Consider the following 22,567-nt stretch of genomic DNA (forward strand, 5'->3'; position numbering starts at 1 on the left):
ACATTATTATATTATTATCAATATTATATGTATATACAATATATTATATTATAAAACTGAGGGCGGGGGCCAGGTAAATGACCTCGGAGGGCCGCATCCGGCCCCCGGGCCTTAGTTTGGGGACCCCTGCAGTAGAGTCTCACTTATCCAAGGTTCTGGATTATCCAAGCCATTTTTGTAGTCAATGTTTTCAATATATCGTGAAATTTTGGTGCTAAATTCATAAATTCATAATAATAGCATGGATAAGTGAGACTCTACTGTATATAGATGGTACATCACTCCGAAAAAAATAAGCTACTACAACAAAAATATCAATACAAAATGTTGGAAATGCCAGTTCTACCATATGTGGTGGACTTGCACTAAATCGAAGAGATATTGGAAAGAAGCACATAGAGAATGTCAGAAGATCTTGAAGAAGAAATTCCAAATGAATCCAGAATTATTTCTATTGGGTATAACTGATCTAAAATTAGAAACAAATGAGGAAAAAGATACTAAACTACTTGGTAATAGGAGCCAGGATAGTCTTTGCAAAGAAATGGAGACTAAAAGAGATACAGTAGAGTCTCACTTATCCAACATAAACAGGCCGGTAGAACGTTGGATAAGCGAATATGTTGGATAATAAGGAGAGATTAAGGAGAAGCCTATTAAACATCAAATTAGGTTATGATTTTACAAATTAAGCATCATGTTATACAATAATTCTGGCAGAAAAAGTAGTTCAATACACAGTAATGCTACGTAGTAATTACTGTATTTACGAATTTCGCACCAAAATATCATGATATATTGAAAACATTGACTACAAAAATGAGTTGGATAATCCAGAACGTTGGATAAGTGAGACTCTACTGTACTTGGTAATAGGAGCCAGGATAGTCTTTGCAAAGATATGGAGACTAAACGAGATACCTACAATTGACCAATGGATATCAAAATTATGGGAAATAAGAAACATGGACAGACTGACATTCTTGATCTGAAAACACCAGGGGAATCCAATGAAAGAAATGGATTGGTCAATACTTGAAGAATATACAAGAAAAACAACTATTCATCAATAAAAATTAATAATGATAATAAAAAGAAACCTGATGTAGAAAGCAAAGGTATGGTAAGCCATGTTGGCTGCGGGAAAAATTCCCCAAGTATTGCGCTCCAAAACATTTTTAAAAAGTGTGTGCCAACGTTGATGCGATAAATAAATAACTCGTTAATAAATAAAGTCGTAAAGAGGCAGTGGCCAAAAAAAAAAAAAATGGCTTGGACACTATTTTTATTTTTTTCCTAAAAATCGATTTATCAAAAACCGGATGGGGAAGAGCAGCAGCTACAGCAAGAGAGAACTCCATAAATAAGAATATAAATAGCCACACACCATTGACGGAGGACGAGATTGTGAGACGCAGGTGGGAGGGAAAGGGCAGGCTGGGGCCAGCCCCAAGGCAAAGAATTGGGAAAGTAAGTAGTTGGGGGCCCAAGACCATAGAGCAGGCATGGGCCAACTTGGGCCTTTCTCCAGGTGTTTTGGACTTCAACTCCCACAATTCCTAACAGCCTCCCTCCAGGTGTTTTGGACATCAATGACATCCTTCAGTATATCGACGATTGGCTCATAGCAGCCGGCATGTGCAAACTTTGGACCTCCGGCTGTTAGGAATTGTGGGAGTTCAAGTCCACGTTTGCCCATGCCTGCCATAGAACTACAACTTCTTTCCAGCATTTTTGGAGTAGTGACTGTGAACCTAGAAACCCAACGGATTCAGTATCTCCTCGCTATTCTAAGTGTCTGGACGCAGCATTTACGTGACCCAATTTTCCGAGGACGGGAGGTTATTGCTCTAAAGGACATAATTATATTCCAAACTAATCACAGAACTGGCATGGATGAATGTCTTGCTGGACACGAAGAAGCCAAAGGCACTGAACGGTGGGCACGGGCGGTGCCGGTGCCGGTCCAGCGCACTGCTTGGTGGGATCGCATAGACCTTTGGAAGGATTTGGGGACGTCAAGCTCATCGAGGGATCCTCTCTCCCCGTCGACGTGCCCGCGAGAGTTGCAAACATCTGTGTGCGCGAGGAGAAGCAAAACCAAGCTCAGTGCCTGCTTTTCAGCTCCATTTTCCAGGGGGAAGGAGCCCAAACATGGGCTAAAAACAGTACGAAGCCATGATCATCCTTTTTCTGGTTCTCTTTGTGAAGTAATTTGTGATTTGTACGAGCCAGGCCTCCTTTTCTAAAGCCAACCAGCCTCCTTTTTGAAAGCAAATCGGTCTCCTTTTCGAAAGCCAACCGGCCGCCTTTTCGAAAGCAAATCGGCCTCCTTTTCGAAAGCAAATCGGTCTCCTTTTCGAAAGCCAACCAGCCCCTTTCTAAAGCCAACCAGCCTTCTTTTCTAAAGCAAATCGGTCTCCTTTTCGAAAGCAAATCGGCCTCTTTTTCGAAAGCCAACCAGCCCTTTTCTAAAGCCAACCGGCCACCTTTTCGAAAGCAAATCGGTCTCCTTTTCGAAAGCAAATCGGCCTCCTTTTCGAAAGCAAACCGGTCTCCTTTTCGAAAGCAAATCGGCCTCCTTTTCGAAAGCAAACCGGTCTCCTTTTCGAAAGCAAATCGGCCTCCTTTTCGAAAGCAAACCGGTCTCCTTTTCGAAAGCAAATCGGCCTCCTTTTCGAAAGCCAACCAGCCTTCTTTTCGAAAGCCAACCGGCCTCCTTTTCAAAAGCAAATCGGCCTCCTTTTCGAAAGCAAACCGGTCTCCTTTTCGAAAGCAAATCGGCCTCCTTTTCGAAAGCCAACCAGCCTTCTTTTCGAAAGCCAACCGGCCGCCTTTTCGAAAGCAAATCGGCCTCCTTTTTGAAAGCAAATCGGCCTCCTTTTCGAAAGCCAACTGGCCTTCTTTTTGAAAGCAAATCGGCCTCCTTTTCGAAAGCCAACTGGCCTCCTTTTCGAAAGCATATCGGCCTCCTTTTCTAAAGCCAAATGGCCTCCTTTTCGAAAACCAAGTGCTGCTTCCAGTTTGGGAAAGCAATAAGGTCCAGGCCTTTTGCAAGAACAACGTATCCCTGTTTGTGTGAAGCCTAGTTCCCTGATTCATTCACATACAACTGCCGTATCGTCTCATTCCGGACACCCCACCATTGCACAGCAACACACATGCTTTGTCCGCCACCCATCAAGAAAGTGAATGTAGAGATCCAAGGAGTGAACGCGACCCCGATTCCCCTCTTGCTGGAAGTCGTGACTGACGTTTCCCGTTTGCCGAAAGTGGAGGGAAGGAAACGCGGGGTTTCTGTGGTCCAAATATGCCAAACTGGGCCCTTCAGTGCCGAACCCGCCTTAGGAGAGGTCAACATGGGTCTAGGCACGGCTCAGAGCGCTTGGGCCACTTCATCCAGTTCAATGTGCTTCAACCAGTGTGATTGCTCGCCGTCTTCCACAGTGTTGTGGCTGTGGCTGAATCCCCGGAAGAGCCCGACTCCAGGCGATGTTTCTCTTCTGTATGTTTCGGCGCTTCCTTGATGTAACCGGGGGGTTCCGTCCCCGCTTTCCCTGCCGTCGGGCTCGCGTTGGGCTTCTCCTTCTTTCCCGTGTCCATCAGGGCTTGGATCGTGGCTTCGCCCCAACCCATGGCCCGGGAGAGCTTGGCGAAGGGCGTCTTGCGGAGCATCTCCTCCCGGAAGTCGTGGTTGCTGCCGCTCTGGAGGTTCTTCCCCCGCAGGCCCGGCAAGGGGTCCTTCCCGCCTTTGGTGGCTCGCGGGTTGGCGCCGATGTCGGCCGTGATGTTGGTGTAGAGCGGGAGCAGCTCCTTGGACACAAGCGTGTAGGTCAGCGAGTTCATCCCGTCCTGAGTCCAGGCCCGGTGTGTCCGAATCAGGAGGTCAAACCTGCAAGAGGAGGAGAGGGAGAGGCACAGAGAGGATATTTCTTCCTCAAAATCGAGGATATTTCTTCCATTCAAAGACCCACTCTGCCCCATATGAACATCTCTAAAAACGGAGTGTGTCTTAGAACCACAGGCGCATCTCATGTTTGTTTTTTGTTGCTGGTGGTTGTGAAATTAGGGTGCACTTGAGTCAATGTTTTCCCAGTTTTCTTGTGGCAAAATTAGGGACCTTGGCTTATATTTGGGTCAGCTTGTACTCAAGTATATACGGGGAGATATATATATATATACTAGCTGTGCCCAGCCACGCGTTGCTGTGGCGAAGTCTGGTGGTATGGGAAATAAAGTATTGAGGAATTGGTGGTAGTTAAGGTAAAGGGTAAAGGTTTTCTCCTGACATTAAGTCCAGTTGTGTCTGACTGCACACTGAAGTGGATTATATGGCAGTGTGGAGTCAAGATAATCCAGTGCCAAGCAGATAATATAAGATTATAAATGGGTAATATAGCTGTGTGGAAGGGCCTTGAGTCTACATTGCCATATAATCCAGTGCAAATTAGATCATCTGTGGAAGAAGCCTAAGTGAGGCCTAAGTCTGCCTGTCCCCTGGGCTGAGTTGGTTGCTAGGAGACCAAGTGGGCGGAGCTTAGCCTTCTAACTGGCAGCAATTGGATATAAACAATTATTCCTTTCCCTCTAATTAGGACTTTATTTTTCTTTTCTTTTTGTTGTATCAACCTTGAGGCATGGATGATGGGTTGTGTTGTCAAATTTCGAGGTTGGGGGGCCTGTAGTTTTGTTGTTTTGTGGGTTGCCGTGATGCCATCACTCTTTTATATATATATACACACACACACTAGCTGTGCCCTGCCACGCGTGGCCAATTGGAATTGCGCTTTGTATGTATGGGCCTTCTTGGTTGGACTGGTTGAATGGGAGGGAGTGCCCTGATGGTTTCCAAAAGTGAGGGTTTTTGATGTAGGGGAAATCTTGGTTGGGCAGGTTGAAGAGGAGTGAATAGTCTTGCTGCTTGGAAGCCTGGCCGCTTTCTAGTTTGTGGAATTGTTGGTTGGGAGGTCAAATAGTAATGAATGGTGTGAGTGTAGCAAGTATGAATGTTGCAATTAGTTGCCTTGATTAGCATTGAATGGCCTTGCAGGTTCGAGGCCTGGGTGTTTCCTGGTTGAGGGAATCCTTTTTTGGGAGGTGTTATCTGGGTGTGATTGTTTCCTGTTGGGAATTGCCCTGTCTGTCTTCTGAGTGTCGTTTTGTATTTAGTGTCCTGATTTTAGAGATTCTATTGTTCTGTTTTCTTATTTGATCAGAGTTAATTATTACATATGAGATACAGTAATGTTATGTATTAATGAATATGAGACAAGTGAAGTTTGGATAAGTGAGACTGTATTGTATTGTCTGTTTGGAGAGCAAGTGCCAATGTTGGCATTGGTGAGCTTGATTAGCACTGAATGGCCTCGCAGGTTCAGTGCCTGGCTGCTTCTTGCCTGTGAAGCTGTTTATTGTTATTGTTGTTTTGGTTTTTATTATGATTGAGGGGTAAATTGAGGGAAAGAGAAGGAAAAACTGAAAGTAATTGAGGGAGAATTCTTCCTCCCTCCCTCCCACTCCTCCTCCTCCTCCTCCTCGTTTCCCCCTCCCCCCGTACCTCCGTGGAGTTGGTGTGCCTGTTTTACGGGGCGACGTGGGCCGCTATTTCCAACCCAGCTTGGTCCTCCAGATGGAGCGTTCCAGTTTTTGGGTTTTTTTAGGCCCCATGGAGGTTGGGGATGTCTAATTTTGTTGTATGAACTTAGAGACGTGGATGATGGGTTCTGTTGTCAAATTTTGAGGTTGGGGGCCTTTAGTTTTGTTGTTTTGCCTGGTGGAGTGATGCCATTCTCCTTTTATATATATACTAGCTGTGCGCGTTGCTGTGGCGTTGTCTGGTGGTGTTGGTGAGAACTTGTTGAGGTAGTGGTGGTATTGAATGTCTGTTGTATGGTTGTCTTTATGTTTAGTATGCATTTGGTTGTTTGTGTACTGTGAAAGTGGTGAGGATAGAGGGGGTCTATGTCCCTGTGTAGTGTTGTATAGTATTTATACGTTGTCCTTGTGTTGTGAATGCTTGGATTGTGTCCTGCTGTATAGTAGAAAGGGTTGGGCTGGATGGCCCTTAGGGGTCTCTCCAAATTCTTGTGCCTGTCCCCTGGGCTGAGTAGGTTGCTAGGAGACCAAGTGGGCGGAACTTAGCCTTGTAACTGGCAGCAATTGGATAAAAACAATTATTCCTCTCCCTCTAATTAGGACTTTATTTTTCTTTTCTTTTTGTTGTATCAACCTAGTGCCGCGGATGATGGGTTGTATTGTCAAATTTCGAGGTTGGGGGGCCTGTAGTTTTGTTGTTTTGTCCGCTGCCCTGATGCCATCACTCTTTTATATATATATAGATATAGATAGATAGATAGACAGACACACACCCCACACTTCGCATGCATACCCGAATCCATTGCAAATAGTAACGAGAACAACCACAACAGCCAATAATAATAATAATAATAATAATAATAATAATAATAATAATAATAATAATAATACTTTATTCTTATGGTTCTTAGCCTACCTGTGTGGGTTCTCCTCGTTGCCTTTGTCTCCCTTATGCCTGACCATCTTGTAGTGTCCGGTGGAGAGAGGAGGCCGGGCGATCTTCAGGCCAGCCAGGCGCACTCTGGGGAAGGAACAAGGCAAGTCAAGGGCATGAGGATATTTGGGTTTGCTGATGGGTTTGCTTAAAATCCTTGAGCAAACACATAAGAGCTACATTCACATTTCATTAACCATGCATTCTTCTCCTGCCTATCTATCTATCTATGTGATACAGTGGTTCTCAACCTTCCTAATGCCATGACCCCTTAATACAGTTCCCCCTGTGGTGGTGACCCCCAACCATAATAATAATAATAATAATTTTATTTTTGTATGCCGCCTTCATCTCCCCAACGGGGACTCGGAGCGGCTCACACAGGGGCAAGCCCAATACAATCATCTATATATATAAAAGAGTGATGGCATCACGGCAGCGGACAAAACAACAAAAGTAAACACCCCCCAACCTCGAAAATTGACAGAACAACCCCTCATCCATGCCTCTAGGTTGATACAACAAAAAGAAAAGAAAAATAAAGTCCTAATTAGAGGGAGAGGAATAATTGTTTTTATCCAATTGCTGCCAGTTACAAGGCTAAGCTCCGCCCACTTGGTCTCCTAGCAACCCACTCAGCCCAGTGTTAATAAAATAATGATAAAAAATAAATACAAATAATACAATAAAAAATTATAAAAAATTATAAAAAACACTAAAATAATTAATACAATAAAATACTATAAAAATGACTAAAAATAATACAACAAAATAATACAATATAATAAATAAAAAAGATAAGTGACAATAAAATTAATTTTAAAAAAAATACAAATAACGTCAAATAAAAATTCCACAACAAGTTTTAACCGATACCACCACCACTTTGCCACAGCAACGCGTGGCCGGGCACAGCTAGTATAATATAAAATCAATAGTTAAGACATCCAAGAATGCATTTAAAAACAAATTAACAAGTCATGATTTAAAATATTACAAAATTATATATATATACACACACACACACACACACACACACACACACACACACACATAATTTTGTATTATTTTAAATCATGACTACTGTATGTGTGTGTGTGTGTGTGTGTATGTATGTATATTGTATTACATAATATAATACTAATAATACAGTAGAGTCTCATTTATCCAAGCTAAACGATACCAAAATATCATGATACAGTAGAGTCACACTTATCCAACATAAACGGGCCGGGAGAACGTTGGATAAGCAAATATGTTGGACAATAAGGAGGGATTAAGGAAATGCCTATTAAACATCAAATTAGGTTATGATTTTACAAATTAAGCACCAAGACATCATGTTTAACAAAAAATTTGACAGAAAACATAGTTCAATACGCAGTAATGCTATGTAGTAATTACTGTATTTATGAATTTAGCACCAAAATATCACAATGTATTGAAAACATTGACTACAAAAATGCATTGGATAATCCAGAACGTTGGATAAGTGAGACTCTACTGTATATTGAAAACATTGACTACAAAAATGGCTTGGATAATCCAAAAACTTGGATAAGCGAGGCTTGGATAAGTGAGACTCTACTGTGTGTGTGTGTGTGTGTGTGTATATATATATATGTAAATAAAATATTATTTTCGTTGCGACTTCACAACTCGTCATTTTGCTCCTGTTCTGAATTGCAATGTAAATATCTGAGATGCAGGATGTTTTTTCATTAACTGGACCCAAATTTGGCACAAATACCCGATACACCCAAATGTGAATTCTGGTGAGGTTTGGGGAAAATAGACCTTAACATTTGGGAGTTATAATTGCTGGGAATGTATAGCACTGTGGATTCCAAACAACGATGGATCAGGACCAAACTTGGCACCAATACTCAACATGCCCCAATGTGAACAGTGGTGGAAATTGGGGAAAATAGACCTTGGCGTTTGGGAGTTGGAGTTGTTGGGATGTATAGTTCACCTACAATCAAAGAGCATTCTGAACTCCACCAAGGATGGAATTGAACCAAACTTGGCACACAGAACCCCCATGACCAACAGAAAGTACTGGAGGGATTTGGGTTCCTAAGACTATCAGAAATGTGTGTTTTCTTATGGTCTTTGGTGACCCCCCCCCCCCAGGGGAAAAACACTGGGCTAATAGGACTAATGGTCATGGCTTATCTCAAGCTCTGTCATCGTTCCATCTTACCTGAATAACCCGTTCTGTATGGGAAGGGAAAATGAGCATGCAATGATCCGCAAGAGAGAGAGCGCGGAAGGCGGAGTGGAGGAAGAAAGAGAGAGAGAAAAGAAATGATGATGATGGAAACAAAGCAGCGAATGAAACGAGGAAATGGAATGAAGACTGGGATTTCCAGCTGGAAACCATGTTCTAAAAGTATTCTCTCCTGACTCCAGGCAAGAGACAGACCTTTCCAATGCTAATTAACTGCAACATTCACGCTGACTTCCAGCTGACAAAGAACTCTTCTCACACCCTGGACCAGGGGTCCCCAAACTAAGGCCCGGGGGCCGGATGTGGCCCTTCAAGGTCATTTACCTGGCCCCCGCCCTCAGTTTTATAATATTATATTTTTATATCAGTTTTAATAATATAACATATTAATAATATATTAACACACTGGTGGCACAGTGTTTTAAGGCGCTGAGCTGCTGAACTTGCGGACCAAAAGGTCCCAGGTTCAAATCCCGGGAGCGGAGTGAGCGCCCGCTGTTAGCCCCAGCTCCTGCCAACCTAGCAGCTCGAGAACATGCAAATGTGAGTAGATCAATAGGTACTGCTCCGGCGGGAAGGTAACAGCACTCCATGCAGTCATGTTGGCCACATGACCTTGGAGGTGTCTATGGACAACACAGGCTCTTCGGCTTAGAAATTGAGATGAGCACCAACCCCCAGAGTCAGTCACGACTGGACTTGACGTCAGGGGAAACCTTTACCTTTTTATAGACATATTATATTGATAATAATATTATCACATCTATATATATATAATAAAAGTGAAATCGGAGTATGTATCAGCGTTTTGATTGGCCTGGCGGAATATGTGCTCGCATTTTGATTGGCCGCCACTATCCCAGGCCACTGAGACCAACAGGAATGACGGATCTGCACCAAACTTGGCACACTTCATCCCCACGATGCACTTTATGACCTGCTGCCATTTGGGGGAGGATGGACCACAGATGATGGGATTTGCAGTTCTTTCAAACACTTTAACTCCCACAGACTACTGCAATGCCCACCAATGATAGAAATGGACCAAACTTGGCACACAGAACTCCTGTCAACCCCTTTACATCCTGATGTATATTGGGGCAGGATGGACCAAGGATGATGGAATTTGCAGTACCTTCCCTCACTTCTTGAGACCACAGCAACTGCCACAAATCACACAACTGAACCAATCCAGGCACACATATCCCAAATGACACACTTCACATGCTGCAGCAGTTTGACGGAGCGTGGACCAAGGATTATGGGATTTGCAGTACATTCATCCAATTCACCTCCCACAAACCACTGTGATGCCCATGAATGACAAAACTGTATCAAACTTGACACGCACATACAGGATAGCCCACTTTACATCCTGGTGCAGTCTGGGGGAGGAGGGACCGTGGATGAGGGGACTTACAATATCTTCAGTCACTTCCTGGGACTACTGTGACCCCCACCAATGACTGATCAAGACCAAACTTGGCACATAGAGCCACCATGGCCCACTCTACATCTTGGTGAGATTTGAAAGAGCTTGGACCTTGGATGATGGGACTTGCAGTATATTCATTCACTTCCTGAGACCACTGTCACCCCCATCAATGTCTCATCAAGACCAAACTTCAAACAGAGAACACCCATGACTCACTCTACACCCAGGTGCAGTTTGGAGGATGATGGACCATGGACGATGGGGCTTCCAATACCTCCACTCACTTCCTGAGAGCACCACGACCCACACAAATGACTGATCAAGACCAAACATGGTACATGGAGCCCTCATGACCTATTCTACATACTGGCTCTGTTTGGAGGGGGATGGACACTGGACGATGGGACTTGCATATGGGAGTTGGAGCTCACCCGCACCCACTGAACCCACCTGACATTGGATATAGGCTACACTTGGAACACAGGCAAACAATGCCTTTCTCAAATGACCCGGGCATCGCCGGGTCTCCAAGCTAGTTATACAATATAATACTAATAATAATACCATATAATAATATTAATTATATGTTATATATTACAAATAATATTACAGTATAGTGGTATAGTTCAATATAGTAATATATAATGCTAATATTGTGCTATGCTAATAATATAATATATTGTATGTACATACAGCTGCTCTGAGTCCCCTTCAGGGTGAGAAGGGTGGGATATAAATGTAATAAATAAATGTAGTAAATGAATAAATAAATAATTTTAGACTTAGGCTCGCCCAAAGTCTGAAATGACTTGAAGGCACACAACAACAACAACAATCCTAATTAACTTGACTATCTCATTGGTCAGAAGCAGGCCCACACTTCCCATTGAAATCCTGATAGGTTTATGTCGGTTAGAATTGTTTTCATTTTTAAATATTGTATTGTTCTTTCATTGTTGTTGTTGTTGTTTTGCATTACAAATAAGATATGTGCAGTGTGCATAGGAATTTGTTCATTTTTTTTCAAATGATAATTCGGCCCCTCAACAGTCTGAAGGATTGTGGACCGGCCCTCTGCTTTAAAAGTTTGAGGACCCCTGCCCTGGACTCTTCACAGATATAGATTAACCTACCTTGCCTAGTTTCTCCATGCCTCACAACCTCCGAGGATGCCTGCCATAGATGTGGGCGAAACGTCAGGAGAAAATACTTCTAGAACTTGGTCATACAGCCCAGAAAACATACAACAACCCTATTATTATTATTATTATTATTATTATTATTATTATTAAGTTGCCCAGAGTCCCTTTGGGGAGATGGTGGCAGGGTATAAAAGTAAAATATAATAATAATAATAATAATAATAATAATAATAATAATAATAATAATAATTTGCTTTATTATTATTATTAAACCAAAGAAGCAGAAAGAAGGGAGTTAACCAGCCCAAACATATATAGATTTATATAATGCAGTTAAATATCTATCCACACTGACAACACAATGCAGTTCCAAACTGCCTTAAAGCTGAGCTGTTGCTGCTTTTGAAAGCAAAATTCTACCCCTTAGGCTTCACAAGATGCATTTGAGAGTGTAAACAATACCTGCCATGCACGGTACAGGCATGTTTGAGTAAGATTTCCAAGAAATTGGATGGTAAACAATCCATGCCTTGGCTGTATCAGCATCACCTGGCTTTGGAAGTCCAACTAAGTCAGGTGCCAAAGTGTCACACAAATGGGAACCTTAGACATAAACAAGGTCAAAGAAAGGACGGCCACAGCCAACGGAGACTCACCTGGTGGCGATGTCGTCGTCCTCTCCCCCCCAGCCCCAGTATTCGTTGGGGAAGCCATTGATCTTCAGGTACTGCTCCGGAGTCAGAGCCGACACTCCACCAAAGTACTGCAGATAGGGAAGCCTGGACAGAGGACACAGAGAGAAAGCCAGCATTGTTATTATGCCTTCAAAGAGAGAGAGACAAGTCTGGTAATAATAAAAATAATTCTCCATTACTGCCTGCACCCCATTCTCTTACTTGTAGCCGAACTTGTTCATGGCGATGGAGACGTGTTTAGGGCTCCAGGGGTCGCAAACGTAGAGGTTGTGGTCGTTCTCTGGGATGAGGTCCACGTCGTGGACAAAGAGGCAGTTCCACTCCTCGTCCTTCAAGGCTTCCTTGACGCCCACGTTCAGGAGCTTGGCCCGGTTGAAAGTGGCATTCCCAGCCTGCAAATGGATCAAGGGTTGAGTGGACAAAACAGGAGAAGACAACGCAGCCAGATATATAAGATACATAATAATAACAACAACAACAACAGACAGACAGGGTTTTGGAGCACAATACTCCTGACCTCACGATCGTGTTAAAAAACAAAGTATGGATTGTCAATGTTGCAATCCCAGGGGACAGCAGGATTGAAGAGAAACAACTGGAAAAGCTGGCACGATATGAGGATTTAAAGATCGAATTGCAAAGACTCTGGCACAAGCCAGTCAAGGTGGTCCCAGTGGTGATGGGTACACTGGGTACAGTGCGTAAAGACCTTGGCCTCCACGTGAACACAATTGGCACTGACAAAATCCCCACCTGCCAGCTGCAGGCGGCCACCTTACTGGGATCTGCGCGCATTATTCACAGATACATTACATAGACCTAGAAGTGTCCGACGTGTGATCCAATACAACTGCTGTGGACTCAACTTGTGTTTCAAATTATTATTATTATTATTATTATTATTATTATTATTATTATTATTATTATTGCCATGATCCCTCTGCCAACAATCTTACAAAAAACAAATCTCAGCTATCAAACATCTAAGAAATCTCACAAAATTTCGCATCTGATGTACATGGATGACCTGAAGCTGTATGGGAAAACGGAAACTGAAATCCAGTCTCTGACCAACACTGTCCGAATTTTTAGCACTGATATCAGCATGGAGTTCGGTTTGGACAAATGTTCGACAGTGGCATTGAAGAAAGGAAAAATCATTGAAAGTGAGGGCATAAATATGTCTAATGGCCAAACAATAGTGTCACCAGCCAGAGGCCTATAAATATCTGAGCATACTACAGCTGGACAACATCAAGCATGAACATGTGAAGACTGTGGTCAGCAAAGAATACACACAAAGGGTCAGAAAAATTCTCAAAAGCAAGCTCAATGGAGGCAACACAATCAGGGCCACAAACACCTGGGCCATACCTGTCATAAGATATACTGCTGGCATTATAAACTGGACACAGGCGGAACTGGACAATTTGAACAGAAAAACAAGAAAACTCATGACCATTCATCATTCACTGCACCCTCGCAGTGATGTTGACCGGCTATATCTGCCGAGAAGATCAGGGGGCAGAGGACTCTTACAAGTAAAACAAGCAGTCAAAGAAGAAGAACATGCCCTGGCAGAATATGGAAAGCAAAGGGAAGAACCTGCTTTGATTGAAGTCAAAAATCAGAAACTCCTCAAAGCACAGCAGACAAAAAACCAGTACAAGAAAACCGCACTACAAACTAGAGCTGACAGCTGGCACAAAAAAACATTGCATGGAAAGTTCCTTGACAAAATTGAAGGAAAAGCTGATAAGGAGAAGACCTGGCTCTGGCTCACGAATGGGACCCTGAAGAAGGAAGGAGACAGAAGGCCTGATCCTTGCAGCCCAGGAGCAAGACATCAGAACAAAGGCAATTCAGGCCAAGATCGAAAAATCAGTTGAGGCAGACTGTGCAAGGAAGCCGACGAAACCAATGATCATCTCCTCAGCTGCTGTAAGAAAATCGCACAGACTACAAACAGAGGCACAACTATGTGGCCCAAATGATTCATTGCAACTTATGCCTCAAGTACCACCTCCCAGCAGCAAAGAACTGGTGGGATCACAAACCTGCAAAGGTCGTGGAAAATGAACACGCAAAGATACTGTGGGACTTCCGAATCCAGACTGACAAAGTTCTGGAACACAACACACCAGACATCACAGTTGTGGAAAAGAAAAAGGTTTGGATCATTGATGTTGCCATCCCAGGTGACAGTCGCATTGACGAAAAACAACAGGAAAAACTCAGCCGCTATCAGGACCTCAAAATTGAACTTCAAAGACTCTGGCAGAAACCAGTGCAGGTGGTCCTGGTGGTGATGGACACACTGGGTGCCGTGCCAAAAGATCTCAGCCGGCATTTGGAAACAATAGACATTGACAAAATTACGATCTGCCAACTGCAAAAGGCCACCCGACTGGGATCTGCACGCATCATCCGAAAATACATCACACAGTCCTAGACACTTGGGAAGTGTTCGACTTGTGATTTTGTGATACGAAATCCAGCATATCTATCTAGTTTGCTGTGTCATAATAAAATAATAAGTCCTAGACCAGTGATGGCCAACCTATGACACGTGTGTCAGCACTGACACGCCTAGCCATATTTGATGACACGCTGCTGCATGCAGATTCATTGGATGACTATGTCTTTTGTGGCCAAATTTGGTGTGATTTGGTCCAGTGGTTTTGTTGTTTACTCCATGGGAATTATGCACATTACATTTATATATAAAGATATAGATTATTATTATATCATTCTATTATTATGTTATTATTATTATAGTATATTATTATATTATTACTATGATATTATTATTATATTATTAATTATTCATGACTACATTGAAACTAGAATAGAGAGAAATCAGCGTGGAAACTGCAAGAGGTATCATAGATTTATGTACATGGAAATAATGGTAGTAAATAGTTTTTGACTTATTAAATACAGTTATATATTACAATTATATATTTTTGTTGTTTAAACTATACATATTGAGAAATTATGGTTTTTTTTCTCGAAGTGACACACCACCCAAGCCATGCTAGGTTTTTTAGTGAATTTTGACATACCAAGCACAAAAGGTTGCCCTTCACTGTCCTAGACACTTGGGAAGTGTCCGACGTGTGATCCAATACAACAGCCAGCAGAGTGTCTGCTGTGGACTCATCTTGTTGTGTTTTAAATAATAATAGTAATAATAATAATTATTATTTTATTTTTATATCCCACCACCATCACCCCTAGGGGACTCGGGGCGGCTCACATGGGGCGAAGCCTAGTTTCCAACAGACTTCACAACCTTGGAGGATGCCTGCCACAGATGTGGGCGAAACGTCAGGAGAGAATGCTTCATAGGTCACTCTGCCTACATGCTGACTCACCTGATGTACAACGTAGATGCCGTACTGCAGCTGCTGCCGCTGAAGGAAGGGGTGCAGGTAGTAGAGCAGGTGGCGGAGGTGCGTCTCGCGGTTGCGGTGCGGGATGATGATGGCGGTGCGGGAACGGGACTCGCAGGCGGCCGGGCGGTACCTGCCCCCTTGGGTCACAAACGGGTTCTTCTCCTGGATCTGCTCCAGCGTCGGGACCTGGCCGAAGCTCACCGTCAGGGGACCGACTGAGATCGGACGAGAACAACAGGAGCATCATCAACAAGGCGGGGCTCTTATCACTACGTAACATGTATATTTGTTCTTGGGCTGTTAATGTCATTTCCTAATTGGTTGAGGATGTGAAGATCAAACTGCAAAGACTCTGGCACAAGCCAGTCAAGGTGATCGACACACTGGACCTTGGCCAGCACTTGAAAACAATCGGCGCTGAGAAAATTACTATGTGTCAGCTGCAAAAGGCCACTCTAATTAGATCTGCACGCGTTATTCACCGATTATTTATTTACTACATTTATAAAATACACAGGTATTATCTAATAATAATAATATTTAAAAATTAATTTAAAATACATCGGTATTATTATCTAATAATAATAATATTTAAAAATTAATTTAAAATACACAAGTATTACTGTATATACTCGAGTATAAGCCGAGTTTTTCAGCTGTTTTTTAGGGCTGAAAAATCTCCCCTCGGCTTATACTCAAGTGAGGGTCCTTGCCGGCTTCTATTCAGGTCAGCTTATACTTGAGTATATAGGTATTCACAGTTGGACAGTCTTATCTTATTAAAGTCTTATTATTATCTTAAATTACAGTTTTATATAAATATTCAAAAACATTTAACCTACTGATGCCTCAAATAATGCAATTTTATTAATACAGTAGAGTCTCACTTATCCAACATAAATGGGCCGGCAGAATGTTGGATAAGTGAATATGTTGGATAATAAGGAGAGATTAAGGAAAAGCCTATTAAACATCAAATTAGGTTATGATTTTACAAATTAAGCATCAAAACATCATGTTATACAACAAATTTGACAGAAAAAGTAGTTCAATAAGCAGTAAGGCTATGTAGTTATTTACAAATTTAGCACCAAAATATCACAATGTATTGAAAACATTGACTACAAAAATGCGTTGGATAATCTAGAACGTTGGATAAGCAAGTGTTGGATAAGTGAGACTCTACTGTATCTATTTTTATTTTTGAATTTGACTCGTAGCTGCTGCATTTCCCACCCTCGTCTTATACTCGAGTCAATAAATTTCCCCAGTTATTGTGGTAAAATTAGGTGCCTTGGCTTATATTCGGGTCGGCTTATACTTGAGTATATACGGTATTATCAAATAATAATAATAATAATAACTAGCTGTGCCCGGCCACGCGTTGCTGTGGCGAAGTCTGGTGGTATGGGAAATAAAGTATTGAGGAATTGGTGGTAGTTAGGGTAAAGGGTAAAGGTGTGGAGTCCAGATAATCCAGTTAAAGCAGATAATATAAGATTAAGGGCCTTGAGTCTACACTGCCATCTAATCCAGTTAAAATCTGATAATCTGTATTTTATAGGCAGTGTGAAAGAGGCCTAAGTGAGGCCTAACTCTGCCTGTCCCCTGGGTGAGTGGGTTGCTAGGAGACCAAGTGGGCGGAGCTTAGCTTTCTAACTGGCAGCAATTGGATAAAAACAATTATTCCTCTCCCTCTAATTAGGACTTTATTTTTCTTATCTTTTTGTTGTATCAACCTAGAGGCGTGGATGATGGGTTGTGTTGTCAATTTTCGAGGTTGTGGGGTGTTTAGTTTTGTTGTTTTGGCGGTCGCCAGGATTCCATCACTCTTTTATATATATAGATAACAATATTTAAAAATTAATTTAAAATACTGTATAAAGGTATTATTATCTAATAACAATACTGTATTAATATTTAAAAATTAATTTAAAATTACACAGGTATTTTATTATCTAATAATAATATTTAAAAATTAATTTAAAATACTGTATACAGGTATTATAATAATAATATTTTAAAATTAATTTTAAAAATACACAGACAGATAGTTTTGACTTTGGGAACTAAATTTTTAAGTCACGATTCCGGAGGAACACTTCCAGAGCCTGTCCAACCGCCGACTCCCTATGCTTTTGTGCCTTGTCTCTGAATACAGTAGCCCCGCTCTCTTTCACTGGCCACACACTTTGGACTCACGGAGGTAAGGTGAGCGCTCTGGGCAGAAGGGGAGCGAGTGGGGGGATCCGCTGCCGGGCCAGGGCTGCTGGGGCAAGAGGCTGAGGTTGGTGTAGACGTCGTGGGTGCGGGAGTAGTCGAAGGCGGGGCTGGACTCATGCCCGAAGAAGGCGGCCAGGTTCCGGAAGCCGCCCAGCGAAAAGTAGGCCATGAAGGCAAACTGGAAGCCGATGAGGAGGGCCAAGGTACACGGCCGGTCCAGCACCCGACGGAGCATGGTGCTGGGTGCGAGGAGGCCTCTTTCCCACCTGGAACAACAGACAGTGGGGTAACACACTTGGAATAAAGCAGAGCGGCTCATTTGCAGAACTCCAGGCCTTGGAATGCCCTTTGCAATAACAACAACAACAATTATTATTATTATTATTATTATTATTGTGTCAGGAGTGACTTGAGAGGACTGGCTGTCTGCAGGGTAGGCTTGGGTCACCCTTTGTAATAATAATAATAATAATAATAATAATAATAATAATAATAATAATAAGTAAAGCAAAGGAAAAACCTGCTTTGATTGAAGTCAAAAATCAGAAACTCGTCAAAGCACAGCAGACAAAAAACCAGTACAAGAAAACCGCACTACGAACTAGAGCTGACAGCTGGCACAACAAAACATGGCATGGAAAGTTCCTTGACAAAATTGAAGGAAAAGCTGATAAGGAGAAGACCTGGCTCTGGCTCACGAAGGGGACCCTGAAAAAGGAAGGAGACAGAAGGCCTGATCCTTGCAGCCCAGGAGCAAGCCATCAGGACAAAGGCAATTCAGGCCAAGATTGAAAAATCAGCTGATGACCCAAAATGCAGACTGTGCAAGGAAGCTGACGAAACCATTGATCATATCCTCAGCTGCTGTAAGAAAATCGCACAGACAGACTACAAACAGAGGCACAACTGTGTGGCCCAAATGATCCATTGGAACTTATGCCTCAAGTACCACCTCCCAGCAGCAAAGAACTGGTGGAATCACAAACCAGCAAAGGTCGTGGAAAATGAACACGCAAAGATACTGTGGGACTTCCGAATCCAGACTGACAAAGTTCTGGAACACAACACACCAGACATCACAGTTGTGGAAAAGAACAAGGTTTGGATTATTGATGTTGCCATCCCAGGTGACAGTCGCATTGACGAAAAACAACAGGAAAAACTCGGTCGCTATCAGGACCTCAAGATTGAACTTCAAAGACTCTGGCAGAAACTAGTGCAGGTGGTCCCGGTGGTGATGGGCACACTGGGTGCCGTGCCAAAAGATCTCAGCCAGCATTTGGAAACAATAGACATTGACAAAATTACGATCTGCCAACTGCAAAAGGCCACCCTGCTGGGATCTGCACGCATCATCCGAAAATACATCACACAGTCCTAGACACTTGGGAAGTGTTCGACTTGTGGTTTTGTGAAACGAAATCCAGCATATCTATCTTGTTTGCTGTGTCATACTTATAATAATAATAATAATAATAATAATAATAATATTTTTTTGTGTCAGGAGCGACTTGAGAAACTGCAAGTCGCTCCCAGTGTGAGAGAACTGGCCGTCTGCAGAGTAGGCTGGGTCACCCTTTGTAATAATAAATAATAATAATACAGTAGAGTCTCACTTATCCAAGACTTGCTTATCCAACGTTCTGGATTATCCAACGCATTTTTGTAGTCAATGTTTTCAATACATCATGGTATTTTGGTGCTAAAATTAATAAATTCAGTAATTACTACATAGCATTACTGTGTATTGAACTACTTTTTCTGTCAAATTTGTTGTATATTTATTTATTTATTTATTTGCGACATTTATATACCGCCCTTCTCACCCCGAAGGGGACTCAGGGCGGTTTACAAGTATATATACATACAATATATTATATTATACAACTATATTGCAATATTATTAGTAACATTGCATGTAATATAAATATACAATTATAATAGTGAATTATAATTATTATTATTACTATTATTATAATTATTATAACATGATGTTTTGGTGCTTAATTTGTAAAATCATAACCTAATTTAATGTTTAATAGGCTTTTTCTTAATCTCTCCTTATTATCCAACATATTTGCTTATCCAAAGTTCTGCTGGACCGTTTATGTTGGATAAGTGAGACTCTACTGTAATAGTATTTTTTGTGTCAGGGGTGACTTGAGAAACTGCAAGTTGCTCCCAGTGTGAGAGAACTGGCCATCTGCAGGGTAGGCTTGGGTCGCACTTTGTAATAATAAATAATAATAATAATATTTTTTGTGTCAGGGGTGACTTGAGAAACTGCAAGTCGCTCCCAGTGTGAGAGAACTGGCCATCTGCAGGGTAGGCTTGGGTCGCCCTTTGTAATAATAAAAATATTTTTTTTGTGTGTCAGGAGCAATTTGAGAAACTGCAAGTCGCTTCCAGTGTGGGAGAATTGGCCGTCTGCAAAGACATTCCCCAGATGTTTTGATGTTTTTACAATACTTGTGGGAGGCTTCTCTCATGTCCCTGCATGCAGGTGGAGCTGACAGAGGGAGCTCACCCGCGCTCTTCCCGGGTTGGATTTGAACCTGGCAACCCTAAGGCAACCCAGCCTTCAAGTCAGCAGTCCTGCCAGCACAAGGGTTTAACCCACTGCAACACTTCATAATAACAACAACAACACTATGCAACGCAATGCATACAGTTGGAAGGGACTCCTAAGGGTCATCCAGACCAACCCCCTTCTTCCAGGCAGGAAGACACCATCAAAGCCCTCCCAAGAGATGGCCATCCAGGCTCCGAATCATAGGATCCTAGAGTTGGAACGAACCCCAAAGGCCATTCAGACTAACCCATTCTGTTATTCAAGAAATACACCATCAAAGCTCTCCTGACAGATGGCCATCCAGGAAAGGAGATTCCACTCACATCATCCTCATTATATTATTATTATTAGAAAATCCTAGAGCTGGAAGAGAACTCAAGGGCCATCCAGTCGGTTGCAAGGAGACACCATCAAAGCTCTCCCAACAGATGGCCATCCAGGGAAGGAGATTCAATCCTTATTATTATTATTATTATTATTACAGAATACTAGAGCTGGAAAGGAACTCAAGGGCCATCCAGTCGGTTGCAAGGAGACACCATCAAAGCTCTCCCAACAGATGGCCATGCAGGCCATCCAAACCCCTTCTTCCAGGCAAGAAGACACCATCAAAGCTCTCCCGACAGATGGCCATCCAGGGAAGGAGATTCCATCCTCATTATTATTATTATTATTATTATTATTATTATTATTATTATTATTATTATTAGAGAATCCTAGAGCTGGAAGAGAACTCAAGGGCCATCCAGTCGGTTGCAAGGAGACGCCTCAAAGCTCTCCCAACAGATGGCCATGCAGGCCATCCAAACCCCTTCTTCCAGGCAAGAAGACACCATCAAAGCTCTCCCGACAGATGGCCATCCAGGGAAGGAGATTCCACCCTCATCATCCTCATTATTATTATTATTATTATTATTATTATTATTATTATTATTATTATTATAGAATCCTAGAGTTGGAAGCGAACTCAAGGACCATTCAGTCGGTTGCAAGGAGACGCCATCAAAGCTCTCCCAACAGATGGCCATCCAGTGAAGGAGATTCTATCCTCCTCCTCATCATCATTATTACTATTATTACAGAATCCTAGAGCTGGAAGAGAACTCAAGGGCCATCCAGTCGGTTGCAAGGAGACACCATGAAAACCCTCCCAACAGATGGCCACCCAGCCTCTGCTGGAAGACCTCCAGAGAAGGAGAAGGGAGACAGCCATCCTTCCTGGGAGCCTTGATCCAAGCAGAAGCCCTCTCCCTCCCTCCCTACCTGGCATGTATGACAGACTCACCCTCCTTGCACGGTTCCCTCTTCTCCGGACCGGGACCGGCCTCCTAGCCGGGCTGCTGGAAGTCTTCCTGGCCGAGGCGCCGGACTTCAGCCCCACCCAAGGACCCCGGTGCCCACCGCCGCCATCTTCGAAAGGTGAGCCGGCAAGGCAGGGGCGGGGCTGCCTCCCTCACCGAGGGGAGTGACGTAGGCGCCTGGGGGCGGGGCCCTGAGCGGCCTCCTTTTTTAAAGGGACGCAGGAAGCATTCTCTCCTGACGTTTCGCCCACACCTATGAGGTTGTGAAATATGCTGGAAAATAGGCAAATGGGGTTTATATAACTATGGAGGGTGGAATAAAGAAATTTATTTATTTATTTATTTGCTACATTTCTATGCTGCTCTTCTCACCCCCAAATGTACATACAATATATTATTAGCATAGCACAATATAAGCATTAAATTACTATGTTGTACTATATCATTGTATGGTGATATTACAGTAGAATCTCACTTATCCAACACTCGCTTATCCACGTTCTGGATTATCCAACGCATTTTTGTAGTCAATGTTTTCAATACATCGTGATACTTTGGTGCTAAATTCGTCAATACGGTAATTACTACGTAGCATTACTGCGTATTGAACTGCTTTTTCTGTCAAATTTGTTGTCTAACATTATGTTTTGGTGCTTCATTTGTAAAATCATAACCTAATTTGATGTTTAATAGACTTTTCCTTAATGCCTCCTTATTATCCAACATATTCGCTTATCCAAGCTTTTGCCGGCCCGTTTATGTTGCATAAGTGAGACTCTACTGTATTAGTAATATTACATTTACGAATTTAGCACCAAAATATCACGATATATTGAAAACATGGACTACAAAAATGCCTTGGATAATCCAGAACCTTGGATAAGTGCGTCTTGGATAAGTGTGACTCTACTGTATTATTATATTGTATTATTATTAGTATAATATTGTATTACATTATTTTTTTTTATTTTTTTTTTCGTGTCAGGAGCAACCGGAGTTGCTTCTGGAGTGAGAGAATTGGCCGTCTGCAAGGACGTTG

General features: G+C 42.4%; 1 protein-coding gene across 1 annotated transcript; it reads right to left on the reverse strand.

The window, feature by feature from the left end:
- Window positions 1-1,268: 1,268 nt before the first annotated feature.
- Window positions 1,269-21,697, reverse strand: b4galt3 (beta-1,4-galactosyltransferase 3). The gene is made up of 7 exons (XM_008122964.3): window positions 21,513-21,697; window positions 17,635-17,921; window positions 15,412-15,647; window positions 12,236-12,426; window positions 11,996-12,118; window positions 6,512-6,616; window positions 1,269-3,892 (listed from the first exon to the last, which is right to left on the reverse strand). Exons 2-7 carry the CDS (start codon window positions 17,888-17,890, stop codon window positions 3,415-3,417), a joined length of 1,389 nt encoding a protein of 462 aa, XP_008121171.3. The 5' UTR covers window positions 17,891-17,921; window positions 21,513-21,697; the 3' UTR covers window positions 1,269-3,414.
- Window positions 21,698-22,567: the final 870 nt, after the last annotated feature.

This window comes from Anolis carolinensis, unplaced genomic scaffold (assembly GCF_035594765.1).
Source record: "Anolis carolinensis isolate JA03-04 unplaced genomic scaffold, rAnoCar3.1.pri scaffold_14, whole genome shotgun sequence".
Lineage (NCBI taxonomy): Eukaryota > Metazoa > Chordata > Lepidosauria > Squamata > Dactyloidae > Anolis > Anolis carolinensis.